At 34.3% G+C, this 18,169-nt stretch overlaps 1 protein-coding gene across 8 annotated transcripts in view; it reads right to left on the bottom strand.

The window, feature by feature from the left end:
* SENP6 (SUMO specific peptidase 6) overlaps positions 1-18,169 on the bottom strand; it is a 131,536-nt gene that overhangs the window by 21,549 nt on the left and 91,818 nt on the right. For all 8 annotated transcript variants that reach the window (XM_027972290.3, XM_042253153.2, XM_027972291.3 and 5 more), the window contains 7 exons: positions 17,732-17,970; positions 10,694-10,864; positions 9,736-9,769; positions 8,914-9,108; positions 7,724-7,950; positions 6,292-6,401; positions 6,059-6,175 (listed from right to left, as the gene is read on the bottom strand). In XM_027972290.3, the coding sequence (XP_027828091.1) occupies positions 6,059-6,175; positions 6,292-6,401; positions 7,724-7,950; positions 8,914-9,108; positions 9,736-9,769; positions 10,694-10,864; positions 17,732-17,970 (1,093 nt within the window). The remainder of the gene's footprint in view (positions 1-6,058; positions 6,176-6,291; positions 6,402-7,723; positions 7,951-8,913; positions 9,109-9,735; positions 9,770-10,693; positions 10,865-17,731; positions 17,971-18,169) is intronic.

Below are 18,169 nucleotides of genomic sequence, written 5' to 3'. Positions count from 1 at the left end.
TGTGCCCCCACAAAAGATATGACAGTGAATCAGCTCATGACACAGTTTAAATCAACTGCTGAATTCTACATCTTATATTCAAAACAAAAGTGAAGTGAAGTCGCTCAGTCGTGTCCGACTCTTTGCGACCCAATGGACTGTAGCCTATCAGGCTTCTCCGTCCATGGGATTTTCCAGGCAAGAATACTGGAGTGGGTTACCATTTCCTTCTCCAGGGAATCTTCCCGACCCAGGGATGTTCGATCCCTGGGTCTCCCACATTGGAGGCAGGCACTTTAACCTCTGAGCCACCAGGGAAGCATTGTAGTCAATTAGACTTGAACTTACAGATTGTAACCATAATGGGTGAACCACGCTGCTTTACCAAAACAAATGACAATGGCTCCTTTGTAAACTGAACTGAGTGAACAATGGGATTTGGTGACTTAAGAAAACAGACTATACTTTAGTCTGTTTGTGTACTAAATAAAGCATGCTTTATTTTTGTAAATGTACAAAATTAATTTATTTAAAGGTGAAAGGATTTTCATATAGAAAACTTAAAGATCTACAGACATATTAGAAATGGTTTATCATGAAGGCTGGCTATAAGAAAATATTTTTACTGAAATACTCAAAAATTTAAGTATCAGTCATCCCCAAGTTGCATAAATTTAGTGGCGGGCTCCTCAAGCTTGGCACCACTGACATTTTAAGCCAGATAATTCTTTGTTGCTGGCATTGTCCTGTGCAGTGTAGTGTGTTTAGCGTTATCTCTGGACTCTACCCACTAGATGCTATTAGATTAATCCTTTCCTTTTGTGAGAATCAAAAATGTCCACAGACATTGTCAAACATCCCCTGGGCCAAAGCTGCCTCCAGTTGAGGTTAACTGATTCAGTGTAATCACAATCAAAATCTCAAAAGAATTTTAAAAATTGTATTTGATGGGCTGATACTAAAATTTATCTGAAAGAATTAAAAAGGTCAAGCATATCCAAAACATTTGTGAAGAATATGGCCTTTTTAGACAACAAGAATAAAGATAGTAACCACGGCAGTGTGGTACTGATGCAGGGATAGGTACACGGCCAATGGAACAGACTACAGAGTCCTGAAAACAGATCTGTCCACTGTTATCTCAGAATATGGCAGAGGCAGGGTTTCACACTGGTGGGGAGAGAATGAACTGCTTCACAAATAATACCAGGGCAATTATTTGTCCACATTGAAAAATATGAAATTAGGTCTCTATCTGATACCATGCATAAAAACAAATCCTAGAGGAATTAAAGACATAAAAGTGAAAAAACAAAACTTCAAAAAGCCTTTTAAAATAACTAGTTCTGTCTCTCTAATCTGATATACATCCATAAGTATTAACATTTCTGTGACGATATACAGTTCTGGGTTTTTCATGTACATGTATTAGAATCATTAATTTTAACTTGAATAGCTGTTTCTTATTCTAGAATTAAAGTTTATCACACAAAAAAAACCCCAGGAATTTCTTTCACTTTGAAATTTCTTTCTTTCCATGTATAAGTCATTTAAATATTAAAACTCATGCACCTGTTATAAGGAGGACAATCTAATAATTTAATTATGAAATTTAATTACGGGATGAAGTTAAAAGATCTTTCCCTCTGTATTTTATTAACAGTCTCTAGATTCAATGCCCTTCTACCTTTTATAAGTATGGCAAACTGTTTAAAGGTTTCCTTTTAACTTGTAGAGTTAGAAATGGAAAAGAATGAGCAGCTCTGGTGGCAACTGAATTACTTATTTCAATAGTGAAATTTGAAAAAGTTTCCTCTTTTTAACTTGCTTCTAAAAATCATGAGATAAATATAAACGGAGTTTTTAAAATCATGCATTTTGTTAGATTATTTGGAACAGTGATTTGCATGAGAAAAGGCAGAACTTGTAGATAATGTAAGTTCATTGTATAAAATTTGCTTTAAAGTTTAACTATATGGTGTCAAGAGGCCTACTGAAAATAATTTCAAAAAAAAAACTATAAAATCTCTACTCTAAAAAGTATAGACTATTTAGTATGCAATACAATAAACTAAAATGTAAAAAAATATAGGAACTTATTTTTTAGATACATCTATATGCTTTCAGAAAGAATTTTTTAAACATAAAGACTTAAATAGGTTAAAAGTAAAAGGATGAAGAAACATACATCACGCAAACATGAACCAAAAAAAAGCTGTAGTAGCTATATTAATTTTGAACAAAGTAGGATTAAAAACAAGGAGATTATCAAGAATAAAAAGGAATATTATATAATGATAAGGGGCTTGATTCTCCAAGAAGACATTAACATGCATGTAGCTAACAAAAGAGCTTCACAATACATTAAGGAGAAATAGACAAGTCAATAATTACAGTTGGAGACTAATGACGTTCTCAGGAATTGAGAGAACAAGCAGGTATAAAATGACTAAGGACAAAGATGATATGAATAGTAACTGTCAAACAACTTGACCTAGCTGACATTCATAGAACACTTTATCCAATAACAGCAGCACTGTTCTACACAATCACTTAAGATTTTGCAGTTGCTTGGTTTCTTAAGGTGGTATACACTAGTATTAAGACATAACATCTCTTGAAAACTTATGGAAAAAATGCGTAACAGTTTACAATCTTAACCATTTTTAAGTGTACAATTCAATAAAGTATATTCATACTGTGTGAAACAGATCTCCAAAACTTTATTTTGCAAAACCAAAACTCTATATCCATTGAACGGTAACTCCCTCTTCCCTTGCTCTGCAGCCCTCGGGAATCAGTTCTTTGCTTTCCTATGAATTTGACTACTTCAGTTCCTCACGTAAGTGGATTCATACAGTGTTTGTCTTTTTGTGACTGTCTCATTTCACACTGTATAATGTGTTCAGGTTCACCCATGTTGTAGCATGTGAAGGGTTTCTTTCCTTTTAAGGGTGAATAATTCTCCATTATATATATGCATAACCTCATCCATCAATGGACATATGTGCTGCTTCCACTTTTTAGCTATTATGAATAGTGCTACTATGAACATGGGTATGCAAATATCTCTAAAATAGCTCTACTCTCAATTCTTTTGTATATCCGGAAGTAGGGTTGCTGGATCAAATGGCAGTTCTATTTTTCATTTCTTGAGGAACCACAACACTGTCTTCTGCAAAGGCTGTTCGATCTTATACTCCAACCAGCTGTGTATGAGGGCTGGAATTTGTTCGCATTCTTTTGTACACTTGTTATTTTGGGGGATTTTTTTTTTTTTTAATAAAGCAGCCATCCTACTTAATGGGTATGAGGTGAGATCTCACTGTGGTTTTGATGCTCATTTCTCTGATGATTAATAACATTGAAGATCTTTTCATATGCTTTGTTGGGTATTTTTATGAAATAATATCCTTTAATTTAGTTATCAAGAACTTTGAATTTGTCCTTGAATATGGGTGAGGTTTCAAAAGAATCTACATATGCAAAGTTAGGCATTTAAAATCTAGGACAGTTTCTCTTGCCAGCAAATCTTTATTTTAAAATTTTTACCTCTCAAATACCTTCAGAATCTATTGTCTCCTTACTCACTCTTTTAAAATCTACTCTGCTGGGTTTGTCCTTATAGCTCTTTTTCTCATTCTACATTCCTCACTGTGCAATTTCATCCATTCTCCTAATTAAACTACTATCTGTAAAGCCTTCTATCTCTATGTGTCTCTAGGTCAGAACTCAACTGACCTCTATAACCATATATACAATTATTTACTGACACTGTCCCTTTTGTCATATCACAGTTCGGTTAGTGGCAAAATCATTTGGACATCTTACTAGTAAGAAAACTAGGAGTTATTTGACATCTATTTATTTATCTTCTTAATATGCAGTCGATCAGTCCAGGACTTCTGCTAAACAACTCTACCTCTTCAAACATTTCATTATTTCTTCTTCACTGCAACTAAAATGCCTTAACTAGGCTTCTCATATCACCTTAATTAAATTTGCTTAAATCATCTCTCATCTAGACATTCACAATAAACCTGCTTGTCAAAATGACCTTAAGGAAACAATTACATGTCACTTTTCTGATCAAAATCTTTCATTGTGAATAATAATGCTGTCTTTTCCCAAAGTATGGGCTGCAATCATAGGCTATAAAAATCAATCCAGTGGCTTTTAACAACCAGTTTAAAAAATATATATATTATACATTTGAATACACAAAATATATTGGAGAGCACTAGATACACTGATGGGTTGCTGTGTTTCATACACACATTCATTTTATACCACAAAGCAGTAAACACATACAGTTTATACATACATAAACACACTACACACACGTTATATATGTGTATTCCAGATCATGATGTAGGCCCTTCAAGGAAAGCTTCTTGATTCTTCATTTCTCAACCCCCAAAGAGAATGCTGCTTTTTCTGCTATATTTGCACCATGCTAATGCTTCTGTCAATACTTTAATCCCATATTTGTATTCCCTATAAAATCATAAACTTCTAATACAGTGTGTATGTGTGCTCAGTAATTCAGTCATCTCTCTTTGAGACCCCATGGACCGCAGCCCATCAGGCTCCTTGGTCCATGGAATCTTCCAGGCAAGAATACTGCAGTGGGCTGCCATTTCCTTCATCAGGGGATCTTGAGGACTCAGAGATCGTACCCGGGTCTCCTGCACTCAGGGAGATTCTTTACCATCTGAGCCATCAAGGAAGCCCCAAACACTCTAACAGTAACAATGTAATAAGCTACTATTTATGATCACTTTGCAAGTGATATTTTTTCTAGATTCTTTTAGATATTATTCCCATTTTAAAAATTCATTTATTTTGATGATAATTACAATATTGTGATGGTTTCTGCCACACATCAACATGAATTTGCCATAGGTATACATGTTTCCCCCACATCCTGAACCTCCCTCGCACATTCCTCCCCACCCTATCCCTCCAGGTCGTCACAGAACACCAGCTTTGGCTGCCCTGCTTCATGCATCAAACTCATGCTGGACATCTTTTTTACACAGGGTAATGTATATGTTTTAATGCTATTCTCTCAAATCACTCCACCCTCTCCTTTTCCCACTGAGTCCAAATGTCTGTTCTTTACATCTGTGTCTCCTTTGCTGCCCTGCATGTAGAATCATCCACTGGTACCATCTTTCTAAGTTCCATATATATGTGTTAATATACAGTATTCATCTCTTTCTGCCCTGCAGATAGATTAATCAGACTCCATATATATGCATTAAATATACAGTATTTGGTTTTCTCCTTCTGACTTACTTCACTCTGTATAATAGGCTCTAGGTTCATCCACTTCATTAGAACTGACTCAAATGCATTCCTTCTTATAGCTGAGTAATATTCCATGGTGTATATGTACCACAACTTCTTTATCCATTCATCTGCTGATGGACATCTAGGTTGCTTCTGTGTCCTAGCTATTGTAAATAGTGCTGCAATGAACACTGGGTCTGACAATGAAAGCACAGTGTCTGTTTCAATTCCGGTTTCTTCAGGGTATATGCCCAGCACTGGGACTGCTGGGTCGTATGGCAGTTCTATACCCAGTTTTTTAAGGAACCTCCACCTTCTTCTCCATAGTGGCTGTACCAGTTTGCAATCCCACAAACAGTGTAAGAGGGTTCCCTTTTCTCCATACCATCTCCAGCACTATCATTCATCATAGTTTTGGAAGTTCTAGCCACAGCAATTAGATAAGAAATAGAAATAAAAGGAATCCAGATTGGAAAAGAAGTAAAACCCTCACTGCAGATGACATGATCCTCTACATAGAAAAGCCTAAAGATGACATCAGAAATTACTAAAGCTAATCAATGAATACAGTAAAGTCACAGGATATAAAATTAATACACAGAAATCCCTTGCATTCCTATTATTCTCATTTTCGAAATGAAGAAACACACAGAGACATTACTTTCCAAATGTCACACAGTAAGTGGCATTGATGGAATTCAAAATACAATTCTGACTCTAGAAAACAAACATACATTATGATGTGTTAAAAATTGGCTAAAAGGCTAGGAGAAAATTAACTTACTTCAAATAAAAGTCTATAATAACATCATTTAAAAATTCTCCTTCACTTAGACAATGCAGGTCCTCATTAGTAACGGAGATGCCTCCCTTAGCTGGAGGTGGTGGATATACTATCAATCTGTAACAAAATTTTAAAAAATAAGCAAACAAAACAAAAATAGGTCTGTATAACACTGAAATGTAATAAAACAGAGAAGAAATTTAAGTGTTACAAATGTAAAGGAATTCTCTCACTTTTCTACAGGACCCATGAAGATGGTATGGCTCTCTCCAGTTTCTTCCTCATCATCAAAAAATTGGAATTCTTGTTTGTTTTTAAGTTGTATTTTAGATTCAAGGGCCACCTGGTAAGGAAAATTAAATTACCAGTTCACAAAATCAATTTGAAAAAATTTCAACAGGAAGATAAAGGCAAGAATGCTTTTCAATTAAAAAGGATTAAAAATAAAAAACAGGCAAAACTAGGGTCCACTTTCTTTTTTATCTGTAGCTTCTAGAACAATACTTCCAATTTTTGTAACTGGTTTTCTGGTATCTTGTCTAAGATCTCTATCATCCATATTAAATTAGATTATGTTAGTAAAATCCAAAGAACAGATAGTGGTTTTTTCTTCTACAAGTGGAGGCCTACCTAAGTTCAGTGCCTAGGAAATCCATGGAATATGGGAGCAGAGGCTCAGGGAACACAGTCCATTGAGCTTCAGTTCTCCAGAATCAAGAAGTCCTTAAAGAAAGAGCCTTCCATTGAAATCTGAGTCCATCACAGCTGCCTTATGGCTCCAGCTGCTCTTTTCTTCCTCTGGAATTATTTCCTGTAGCCAATTCTGCAAAAGAAGGGGAATGGTTCCCCTTCCTCCTCCTGTTCTTTTCTTCAACCCACTAACTGTGTGGATAGTTCTTTTCTGGTGAAGTCTTGCTCAACTTCACCAGTATTATGCCTTGGATAGCCCTATTTCCAAATTTGTAGGCAGGCTGCAACATTCAAGCAGTTTTAATAAATTGTCAGCAAACTCCAGTTGCTGTGGTAGGAGACAAATTTCGAGTATTTAAGTTGTATTTTTATTGATTAACTTACATTGTATGTTACAGTTATGTGGCCTTTGATTCAGCTGGCTTCAGAGTTACTTACTACATGATCAATTATTCTAGAATCAGTTATTCTAGAATTGGTGAGAGTCAGAATCAAAAGGTTTATATTTTTCCTTTCCAAGTTTTCAACCGTGTATGCACATGTTACACATAAAACTACAATACATCAGGAACCAAAATGCCTTTATTTGTAGTGAAGCCAATGTCACCAATAGGAATCTCTAGCAAATTTAAGAACTAGAATACCAGTCACTTTGAATGTAGCACTGCGTGTATATGTATGCTGAAGGGGGGTGGAGGTGGGGGAAGAAAAAGGGACGAGAGAAAAAGAAAAGGAGACAAAAAGTAAAGACAAGAACAGAATGTGGAAAGAAACTAAAATACTTCTGAGACTTGTACCAAATACTATTTGTGTCACAAATCACCCACCACCGTTAATATTTTGACACCATATAGTTTACAAATTACATATAAAAGCAAATAATTCTGAAATGGAAATAAAAAGAGCTAACTCCAAACAAGCAATATGATAATGAAACACATTTCCCTTTAAAGTTACCATTTAAAAAATAATTACATTTTTAATTTTGTTTTCTTTTTGCACGCAACTTCCTTTGATGCTCTCTTCATAGGTTCTTGTACAGGCAACAAGTCTGCTATTGGCTTCATCAAAGGGAATTTTCGCAAAAAAATCTGACACATTATTCTTTATACCAATGTCAGTAATAATATTTTCAAATAGCATATTTGCCTGAGGATCAAGGCCATTTTGAAAAATTAGAATTATGTATTGTTCTTCCAAATCTGAAAAGAAATCAATATAATTAATAAGTCTAAAAGAAAAAAATAGGTAAACAGATACTAAAATAAAAAGTTAACTAATTATTTCCAAGAACATCACCAGAAATCCTGATATAAATGTTCAAAACAGTGTTTGGCATACAGTGGATATGTAATAAATACTAAAATAAGGACCAATAATACCGTTACCTAACAATGTCACTTAAGTTAATTAAAAGAAAGGAACCAGAACACATTACCCTAGCAGTAGCTCTAGAATGAATCTATTCATAGATGTAACTAATTTATTTCGCCTAAAAGGATCCAAATATATTGAGTTTTAAACATATAATCAGTCAATACTGCTGTCAAACACATAAGAAACTGCCATGTAAATTGGCAGTAACTCCAGATTTAACTGTAAAAGCCGATATTCACTAATGTGCCAACTCTTGGAGCTTTCATAGTTATCTATCATTTACTTATCATTAAGCTGAAGGAGCAATTAGTGAGAAGAACACAGCTAGTCACGCTATGCCACAAATGTTTGGGGGAAGGTAAACAAACCAACTGGAGAACCACACTGATTTATTGTAGAAAATGAAGACCTGTTAATGAACTTTCAAACTTTCTATTCAGGCTAACTTTTAAAGATTCCAACTTGATGGCTGATTTACAGTTACAACTTCTATCAGTACATTAAAACAAAACACCTCATTTTACTCAGATTATACAGTGTTAAATAAACACTATGTATATTTTGGGGTTTCAACCCGTTTTGAAAACTTTCCAAATGGCTAAACCTGGGTTTTATCTTCAGAACTTCCATTTTCTATGGACTTTTCCTCTTCTATAAAATGAGGGAAGTAATATCTTATAATGTCATTATCAAGAGTGTAGGTAATACAAATACATCTAAGGTATCTTATCAATATCAACTCACAGTCTGCTAACCAATGTATTGTACACTTGCTCTACATAACTTACTTGTTAATTTATTTACTCCTTTACAGTCATTCCAAACTTTATCCTCCATGTTCATCTGCAGTTGCATGCTCAGCTTCTGATAAACTGCCGGTTTAGTCTGAAGAAACACTACTGGTAATTTTCGGACACTACACCATTCACATTTTGTTAGATCAGAGGTATTTAAAGTAATCCCTACAGGATCATTTTCTGGTTCTGGAGAAAAACAAATGGAAATGGAAAAGGAATCAGTTCTTAAGCGGGCAAAATCATGAATGGAGCAAACTAGGCAATTACAATTTTAAAGTACACATTTATTATGAAAAACTTAAAGTGAGAGTGTTAGTTGCTCAATTGTGTCCGACTCCAAAACGCCATGGACTATAGCCTGCCACACTAACCTGTCCAAGGATTTTCCAGGCAAGAATAGCGGAGTGGGTAGCCATTCCCTTCTCCAAGGGATGTTTTTGACTCAGGGATCGAACCTGGGTCTCCTGCATTGCAGGCAGATTCTTTACTATCTGAGCCCCCACATATTTATTATATTTTGTACATGGTAACTTTAGTGGGAAAATGAAGAAGAATCTTTGATCTTAAAGAAGTATCTAAATACATTTTTTCCCATATGGAAAGAGAATTCTAATGAAGAATACTTAAAAACTTAAACATAGCTACTGTGATGTTATAGTATGAAATTTCCACTCTTATGGTATAATGCCCTTTGTTACAACGCATATAATAACTAATTATCTTAGTGAATTCTAAAAATAACGTTTTTTATTCCAATAAAGTGTTTTAGTGTAAACAAAGCTTTAGTGAGCAGTAGGACATACAACAGCTTACCTTCTAGCTGTATCTTGATAAAATCTAAACAAAACTAAAAAATAAGATAAATTAGTAACAATCATGGATTTTGGGGGAAGATTTTGCTACAGAGACCCTAAATGACATGCTGTTTGGACTTTGCCTATAGAAGGCAGAAAAACTGATTCATGTACTGCATTTGTCCATCTGATCTTTATAATACCGGGAATGACGCCAGCCTCTATTCATTAAAAAATAGTTGGAAACACAGAATTAAGGACACCCGAGTTAAGCAGCCTTATGAGTACAGTGCTATTGGAAGATTAACCTACCAACAATGCATAGGATACATCAGAAAGAAAACAAAATATGACTCAGAAGGCAGATTAAGGAGATTATGTTACAATCTTAAACAGAAAAGATACATTTGAATCGGGCTGGTGGTAGCAGAATAACAATGAGACAGGTATGATAGTAAGATAAAGGGACGAAAGAAAGTTCTTTGGCTTCTCTGGACACTGAACTAGTTCAAAAGCACAATGCCTCTTGGGCGGCCACCAAAGTCCAATAATCTATTTCTAGGAGTCACTATGTCACAAGACATTTTTATGCAGACCCCAAAGCTTTTCAATTCTTCTTTTTCTCATAAAGTTCCTCAAAATACTGTTTTCATGCATTGGGCTGACATGAGAATAAAACGGTAACACACTGGAGTGAATTCCAACTCAGTGAGAATAAACATTTTCCTATAATGATTATGCACTACTTTGAATATTATAATTTAAAAAAATTTTTTAACAGAATACATATGATCAAATTTTTACCCACTAATTTTTATGGTGAGTAGCTATTTATAATTGTCCATATTCTTAAAGCAATTTGAAATCATGAAATAATTGCAATGTTCTATTAAATATTTTAACTTGTAAATTTTAAAAGATTATATATTAAATTCTGAATCTTATAATTGGTAGTAAAGAGCATAGTATGTACTTACAATTACAGGTTCTATTAATAGTCGGAAGAGTGTCCCTACTCGTATACTTCGACAGTTTAAAACTACAGTATCAGAGGAACTTTGGCAGCTTAAAGATATAGGATCAACTAAAGTTTCTTGAGAAATCACTTTGCGACGTTTTAGAGGTGTGGTGATAATAGAATTACCAAACTGAAAAAGAAAAAAAATTTTCACTTAGTAAGTTATTAAAACAAGACGGCAAACTAAGTAGACATAGCAAAGATGACCCAACAGAAGAAATGGAACTATCAAAACATAAAATTGATTTTACTTCAGCAGTGCTACATGAGTAAGTATTTATTGATTTTATAACAGTAACGGTAAACTCTTCCTGTTCCACTTTACCCAGTTATTAGGTGAAACTCCAGCAACAGCTAAGCGGAGAAATGGTCCTTTAGGAATCAGATAGCCTGGGTTCAAACAACAGTTTCACTACCTTTCAATGATCTGATCTTGTAAGACTTATAATAACAACTTCTAAACTGAAAATGCTAGTTTCCTAAACTAAAATGTAACAGTATTTACTCAAATGAGCTAATGCATATACGTAGCTTAGCATGGTGCTTCATGCATGGTAAAAGGCTGGATAAAAGTTATCTAGTAACAGTGGTAGTAGTTGCTATATTTGGATTAAATTAGCAGCTCTTTAGAAAACTGATAATTTAGGAAAATTGCTATTTACATTATAAAATGATGCTTCCTTATATATTAAAAACTATTAAATGACTTGATCTATTGAATTAAGATTTCAATCATTCCCAAATGCAAATTAATCATAATATAAAAGTATCTTTATAAGTATATATTCAAATTAAATGTAATTAAAAGTAAAGATGTCAAAATCCTTATCATCAAAAAAAAAAATAAATAAAACAAGATCTTGATTTAAATGAATATTTTTCCAGGTTATTAACAGATATCTATTAGAGAGGTTTAAAACTTTTTTCAGTTTTAGAATTATTTCTTCAAATGAGATTTTACTTAGCTCAATAGTTAAGTTAGGTAATTTCCAGCAATCTAACACTTAAAAATATATTTCTTTTTTTGTACCTTACTCTAAAAAAAAAACAAAACAACAAACAAAAAACTCCTCTTATTTATATCCTTTATTCATTTTTCTATAGTTGCTTCTATTTTTGATTTTTAACAAATCAAAACTATGTAAGGGACCAACTTATCCTCCGTCACATATTTCGCTATTTCTTCCCAGTTGCATTACCTATTAAATTCTGTGGATGGTGTTTTGGTTCACTGCATTGTACTTTCCACTGAAACAAATATATTCAGCTCTTCATTCATTACTTTTGCTTGTGCTGAAATGTTTGGAAAGGCATTTCCTAAGATTACACCAAACTATCAACCTATATTTTTTCTATTATTATAGTTACTTTTGGTTTTTCATTTCTTACTGATCCCATCTTAACAATCAAATATGTATGTTTCCATATTTTAATCTACAACTTCCCGAATTCCTGACATATATACGAATTCCTGACATATGTACATACAACTTTTTAATATACAAATTTATTTTTTAGGTTCTTTTTACAAAAATAAGAAAATATGCACATAATTTCTGCATCTCAGTATTCTCACTAAACAGTGCCATGTAGAAAATCCTGGGATCATACTTATCAATAATTACCTTAAACGTAAATGGGTTGAACGCCCCAACCAAAAGACAAAGACTGGCCGAATGGATACAAAAACAAGACCCCTCTATATGCTGCTTACAAGAGACCCACCTCAAAACAAGGGACACATACAGACTGAAAGTGAAGGGCTGGAAAAAGATATGCCACGCAAATAGAGACCAAAAGAAAGCAGGAGTGGCAATACTCATATCCGATAAAATAGACTTTAAAACAAAGGCTGTGAAAAGAGACAAAGAAGGCCACTACATAATGATCAAAGGAACAATCCAAGAAGAAGATATAACAATTATAAATATATATGCACCCAATATAGGAGCACCGCAATATGTAAGACAAATGCTACCAAGTATGAAAGGGGAAATCAACAATAACACAATAATAGTGAGAGACTTTAATACCCCACTCACACCTATGGACAGATCAACTAAACAGAAAATTAACAAACAAACGCAAACTTTAAATGATACATTACATCAGTTAGACCTAATTGATATCTATAGGACATTTCACCCCAAAACAATGAATTTCACCTTTTTTTCAAGTGCTCATGGAACCTTCTCCAGGATAGATCACATCCTGGGCCATAAATCGAAACTTGATAAATTCAAAAAAATCAAAATCATTCCAAGCATCTTTTCTGACCATAATGCATTAAGATTAGATCTCAATTACAGGAGAAAAACTATTAAAAATTCCAACATATGGAGGATGAACAACACACTTCTGAATAACCAACAAATCACAGAAGAAATCAAAAAAGAAATCAAAATATGCATAGAAACTAATGAAAATGAAAACACAACAACCCAAAACCTGTGGGACACTATAAAAGCAGTGCTGAGAGGAAAGTTCATAGCAATACAGGCATTCCTCAAGAAACAAGAAAAAAGTCAAATAAAAACCTAACTCTACAACTAAAGCAACTAGAAAAGGAAGAGTTGGAGAACCCCAGAGTTAGTAGAAGGAAAGAAATCTTAAAAACTAGGGCAGAAATAAATGCAAAAGAAACAAAAGAGACCATAGCAAAAATCAACAAAGCCAAAAGCTGGTTCTTTGAAAGGATAAATAAAATTGACAAACCATTAGCCAGACTCATCAAGAAGCAAAGAGAGAAAAATCAAATCAATAAAATTAGAAATGAAAATGGAGAGATCACAACAGACAACACAGAAATACAAATGATCATAAGAGACTACTATCAGCAGTTGTATGCCAATAAAATGGACAACGTGGTAGAAATGGACAAATTCTTAGAAAAGTATAATTCTCCAAAACTGAACCAGGAAGAAATAGAAAATCTTAACAGACCCATCACAAGCACGGAAATTGAAACGGTAATCAGAAATCTTCCAGCAAACAAAAGCCCAGGTCCAGACGGCTTCACAGCTGAATTCTACCAAAAATTTCGAGAAGAGCTAACACCTATCCTCGTCAAACTCTTCCAGAAAACTGCAGAGGAAGGTAAACTTCCAAACTCATTCTATGAGGCCACCATCACCCTAATACCAAAACCTGACAAAGATGTCACAAAAAAAGAAAACTACAGGCCAATATCACTGATGAACATAGATGCAAAAATCCTCAACAAAATTCTAGCAATCAGAATCCAACAACACATTAAAAAGATCATACACCATGACCAAGTGGGCTTTATCCCAGGGATGCAAGGATTCTTCAATATCCGCAAATCAATCAATGTAATTCACCACATTAACAAATTGAAAATAAAAACCATATGATTATCTCAATAGATGCAGAGAAGGCCTTTGACAAAATTCAACAACCATTTATGATAAAAACTCTCCAGAAAGCAGGAATAGAAGGAACATACCTCAACATAATAAAAGCTATATATGACAAACCCACAGCAAACATTATCCTCAATGGTAAAAAACTGAAAGCATTTCCCCTAAAGTCAGGAAAAAGACAAGGGTGTCCACTTTCACCGCTACTATTCAACATAGTTCTGGAAGGTTTGGCCACAGCAATCAGAGCAGAAAAAGAAATAAAAGGAATCCAAATTGGAAAGAAGAAGTAAAACTCTCACTGTTTGCAGATGACATGATCCTCTACATGGAAAACCCTAAAGACTCCACCAGAAAATTACTAGAGCTCATCAATGAATATAGTAAAGTTGCAGGATATAAAATCAACACACAGAAATCCCTTGCATTCCTATACACGAATAATGAGAAAGTAGAAAAGAAATTAAGGAAACAATTCCATTCACCACTGCAACAAAAAGAATAAAATACTTAGGAATATATCTACCTAAAGAAACTAAAGACCTATATATAGAAAACTATAAAACACTGATGAAAGAAATCAAAGAGGACACTAATAGATGGAGAAATATACCATGTTCATGGATTGGAAGAATCAATATAGTGAAAATGAGTATACTACCCAAAGCAATTTACAAATTCAATGCAATCCCTATCAAGCTACCAGCCACATTTTTCACAGAACTAGAACAAATAATTTCAAGATTTGTATGGAAATACAAAAAACCTCGAATAGCCAAAGCAATCTTGAGAAAGAAGAATGGACCTGGAGGAATCAACTTGCCTGACTTCAGGCTCTACTACAAAGCCACAGTCATCAAGACAGTATGGTACTGGCACAAAGACAGACATATAGATCAATGGAACAAAATAGAAAGCCCAGAGATAAATCCACACACATATGGACACCTTATCTTTGACAAAGGAGGCAAGAATATACAATGGAGTAAAGACAATCTCTTTAACAAGTGGTGCTGGGAAAACTGGTCAACCACTTGTAAAAGAATGAAACTAGGTCACTTCCTAACACCGCACACAAAAATAAACTCAAAATGGATTAAAGATCTAAATGTAAGATCAGAAACTATAAAACTCCTAGAGGAGAACATAGGCAAAACACTCTCCGACATAAATCACAGCAGGATCCTCTATGATCCACCTCCCAGAATTCTGGAAATAAAAGCAAAAATAAACAAATGGGATCTAATTAAAATTAAAAGCTTCTGCACAACAAAGGAAAATATAAACAAGGTGAAAAGACAGCCTTCTGAATGGGAGAAAATCATAGCACATGAAGCAACTGACAAACAACTAATCTCAAAAATATACAAGCAACTTATGCAGCTCAATTCCAGAAAAATAAACGACCCAATCAAAAAATGGGCCAAAGAACTAAATAGACATTTCTCCAAAGAAGACATACAGATGGCTAACAAACACATGAAAAGATGCTCAACATCACTCATTATCAGAGAAATGCAAATCAAAACCACAACGAGGTACCACTTCACACCAGTCAGAATGGCTGCGATCCAAAAATCTGCAAGCAATAAATGCTGGAGAGGGTGTGGAGAAAAGGGAACCCTCCTACACTGTTGGTGGGAATGCAAACTAGTAGAGCCACTATGGAGAACAGTGTGGAGATTCCTTAAAAAATTGCAAATAGAACTACCTTATGACCCAGCAATCCCACTGCTGGGCATACACACTGAGGAAACCAGAATTGAAAGAGACACATGTACCCCAATGTTCATCGCAGCACTGTTTATAATAGCCAGGACATGGAAACAACCTAGATGTCCATCAGCAGATGAATGGATAAGAAAGCTGTGGTACATATACACAATGGAGTATTACTCAGCCGTTAAAAGAATTCATTTGAATCAGTTCTGATGAGATGGATGAAACTGAAGCTGATTATACAGAGTGAAGTAAGCCAGAAAGAAAAACACCAATACAGTATACTAACACATATATATGGAATTTAGGAAGATGGCAATGACGACCCTGTATGCAAGACAGGGAAAGAGACACAGATGTGTATAACGGACTTTTGGACTCAGAGGGAGAGGGAGAGGGTGGGATGATTTGGGAGAATGACATTCTAACATGTATACTATCATGTAAGAATTGAATCGCTAGTCTATGTCTGACACAGGATGCAGCATGCTTGGGGCTGGTGCATGGGGATGACCCAGAGAGATGTTATGGGGAGGGAGGTGGGAGGGGGGTTCATGTTTGGGAACGCATGTAAGAATTAAAGATATTAAAATTTAAAAAAAAAAAAAACAAAGAAAAAATAAATATTCTAGTCCATTAAAAAAAAAAAAAAAACTGTCCAGCAGAAGAAAGAAAAAAAAAAGAAAATCCTAAGCCATTGATACAGCTCCAATTTTCACTGACAGTGGCTGAGTAATAGTCCACGGCACATATATACTATAGTTTCTTCAGTAATTTCTATGAAAGTGAAAGTGAAGTTTCTGTAATTTCTATGAAAGTGAAAGTGAAGTTTCTGTCGTGTCTGACTTTTTGCGACCCTGTGGAGTAGCCTACCAGGCTCCTCCCTCCAAGGGAATTCTCCAGGCAAGAATACTGGAGTGGGTTGCCATTTCCTTCTCCAGGGGATCTTCCCAACCCAGGGATCAAACCCAGGTCTCCCACATTGCAGGCAGATGCTTTAACCTCTGAACCTCCAGGGAAGTCCCTATGTAATTTCTATATCAATCATTAAAATGATTGTTTGCTAATAATTATATTTGTATATATAATCAAAGCACTGGAGGTTAAAGATTCCTTTGAGTCTAGGGAATGAATTACTTGGTCATTCAGTATACATTTTAAATATTTCAGTAGATGCTTTTACTCTTTTTCCAAAAGGCCACAACTTACCTTCTTTTCATCAACATATAAGGAAAGTACCTTTTCCCTGGATTTTTGCCAATGTATGTGTTAACTGATTTTGCATCAATTGTGAAAGTTTGTTAAGTATATGGTTATATTTTATCTTCTTTGATATGTACTTTTCCTATAAAGTTTTATTATCTGAATTTCCCTTCTTTTGGTGTATTCCTACCTTTTTTAAATTTTCTTTTTCCTTCTAACTTTTAAAAGTTCTTGGTTTATTATAGACATCAGCATAGTTTACCCGCATTACAAATACTCCTTTCTAGACATACTGTTGATTGACAGAATTTCTTTTGTCATCTGAATATTTTTAAAATTTCACAGTAAAACATAAAATATACTATAACCATATTATGCTATTAATAAAATATACCCAAGTTAAAATGATCTTTTACTGTCTACTAGATTATACAAATATATGTGCTTTACACTTATATTTTGCTTACTAAAGGCTGATGTTTCTTTTTGTTGAATTTTTACACTTTAAGCCTTTATTTAAAATATATTTTTCTGTATGCTTTAATGTTCATTCAATAATCTTCCCAGTGTTATTTTAAGTTCTACTTAATGAATAATTCATTTTTTTCTATTGATACCACCAAATTATCCTCCCCCCCAAATATTTACATATCAAAGAAGAAATCTGAATAAATGTTAATAAATGTGAAAAGTACCTGGTCTTTCATTCTTGCTTTTCTTGGCAATGTAACTGTATTTAATTCTGAATCTGCTGGAATGCTTCTTAGTTCATGCTCTATTCTACAAGTGTTTTCATTTAGAGCTGCTTCTACTTTTCCAATGGATGGAGCTGGGGAAGAACATGCTGAATCAGCAGGTTGAGGAGAGATGCTTTCTCTTCTGTTAATCCTGTCATTGTCGTCATCGTCATCATCATCATCACTGGACAAAATGACTATAAAGAAAGTGTTAAGTACTTCAGGTATTTCATTCTTGTCAGTTAAAAATGTAAGTCCATGACAAAAGTTGGAAATATACCAAATCTGCTTTGGATCTCCTGATCTGAGGTTAATAAAAATGAAGATACAATCCATTCTATTTGAAGAAAAGTTAAATTTGTAGAGCAATTAAACTGGCATTTTTAATATAACATA

This window comes from Ovis aries, chromosome 8 (genome assembly GCF_016772045.2).
Source record: "Ovis aries strain OAR_USU_Benz2616 breed Rambouillet chromosome 8, ARS-UI_Ramb_v3.0, whole genome shotgun sequence".
In the NCBI taxonomy this organism is placed as follows: domain Eukaryota; kingdom Metazoa; phylum Chordata; class Mammalia; order Artiodactyla; family Bovidae; genus Ovis; species Ovis aries.
Note: the sequence above shows the minus strand (reverse complement) of the source record. Positions and strands in the feature narration are given on the sequence as shown.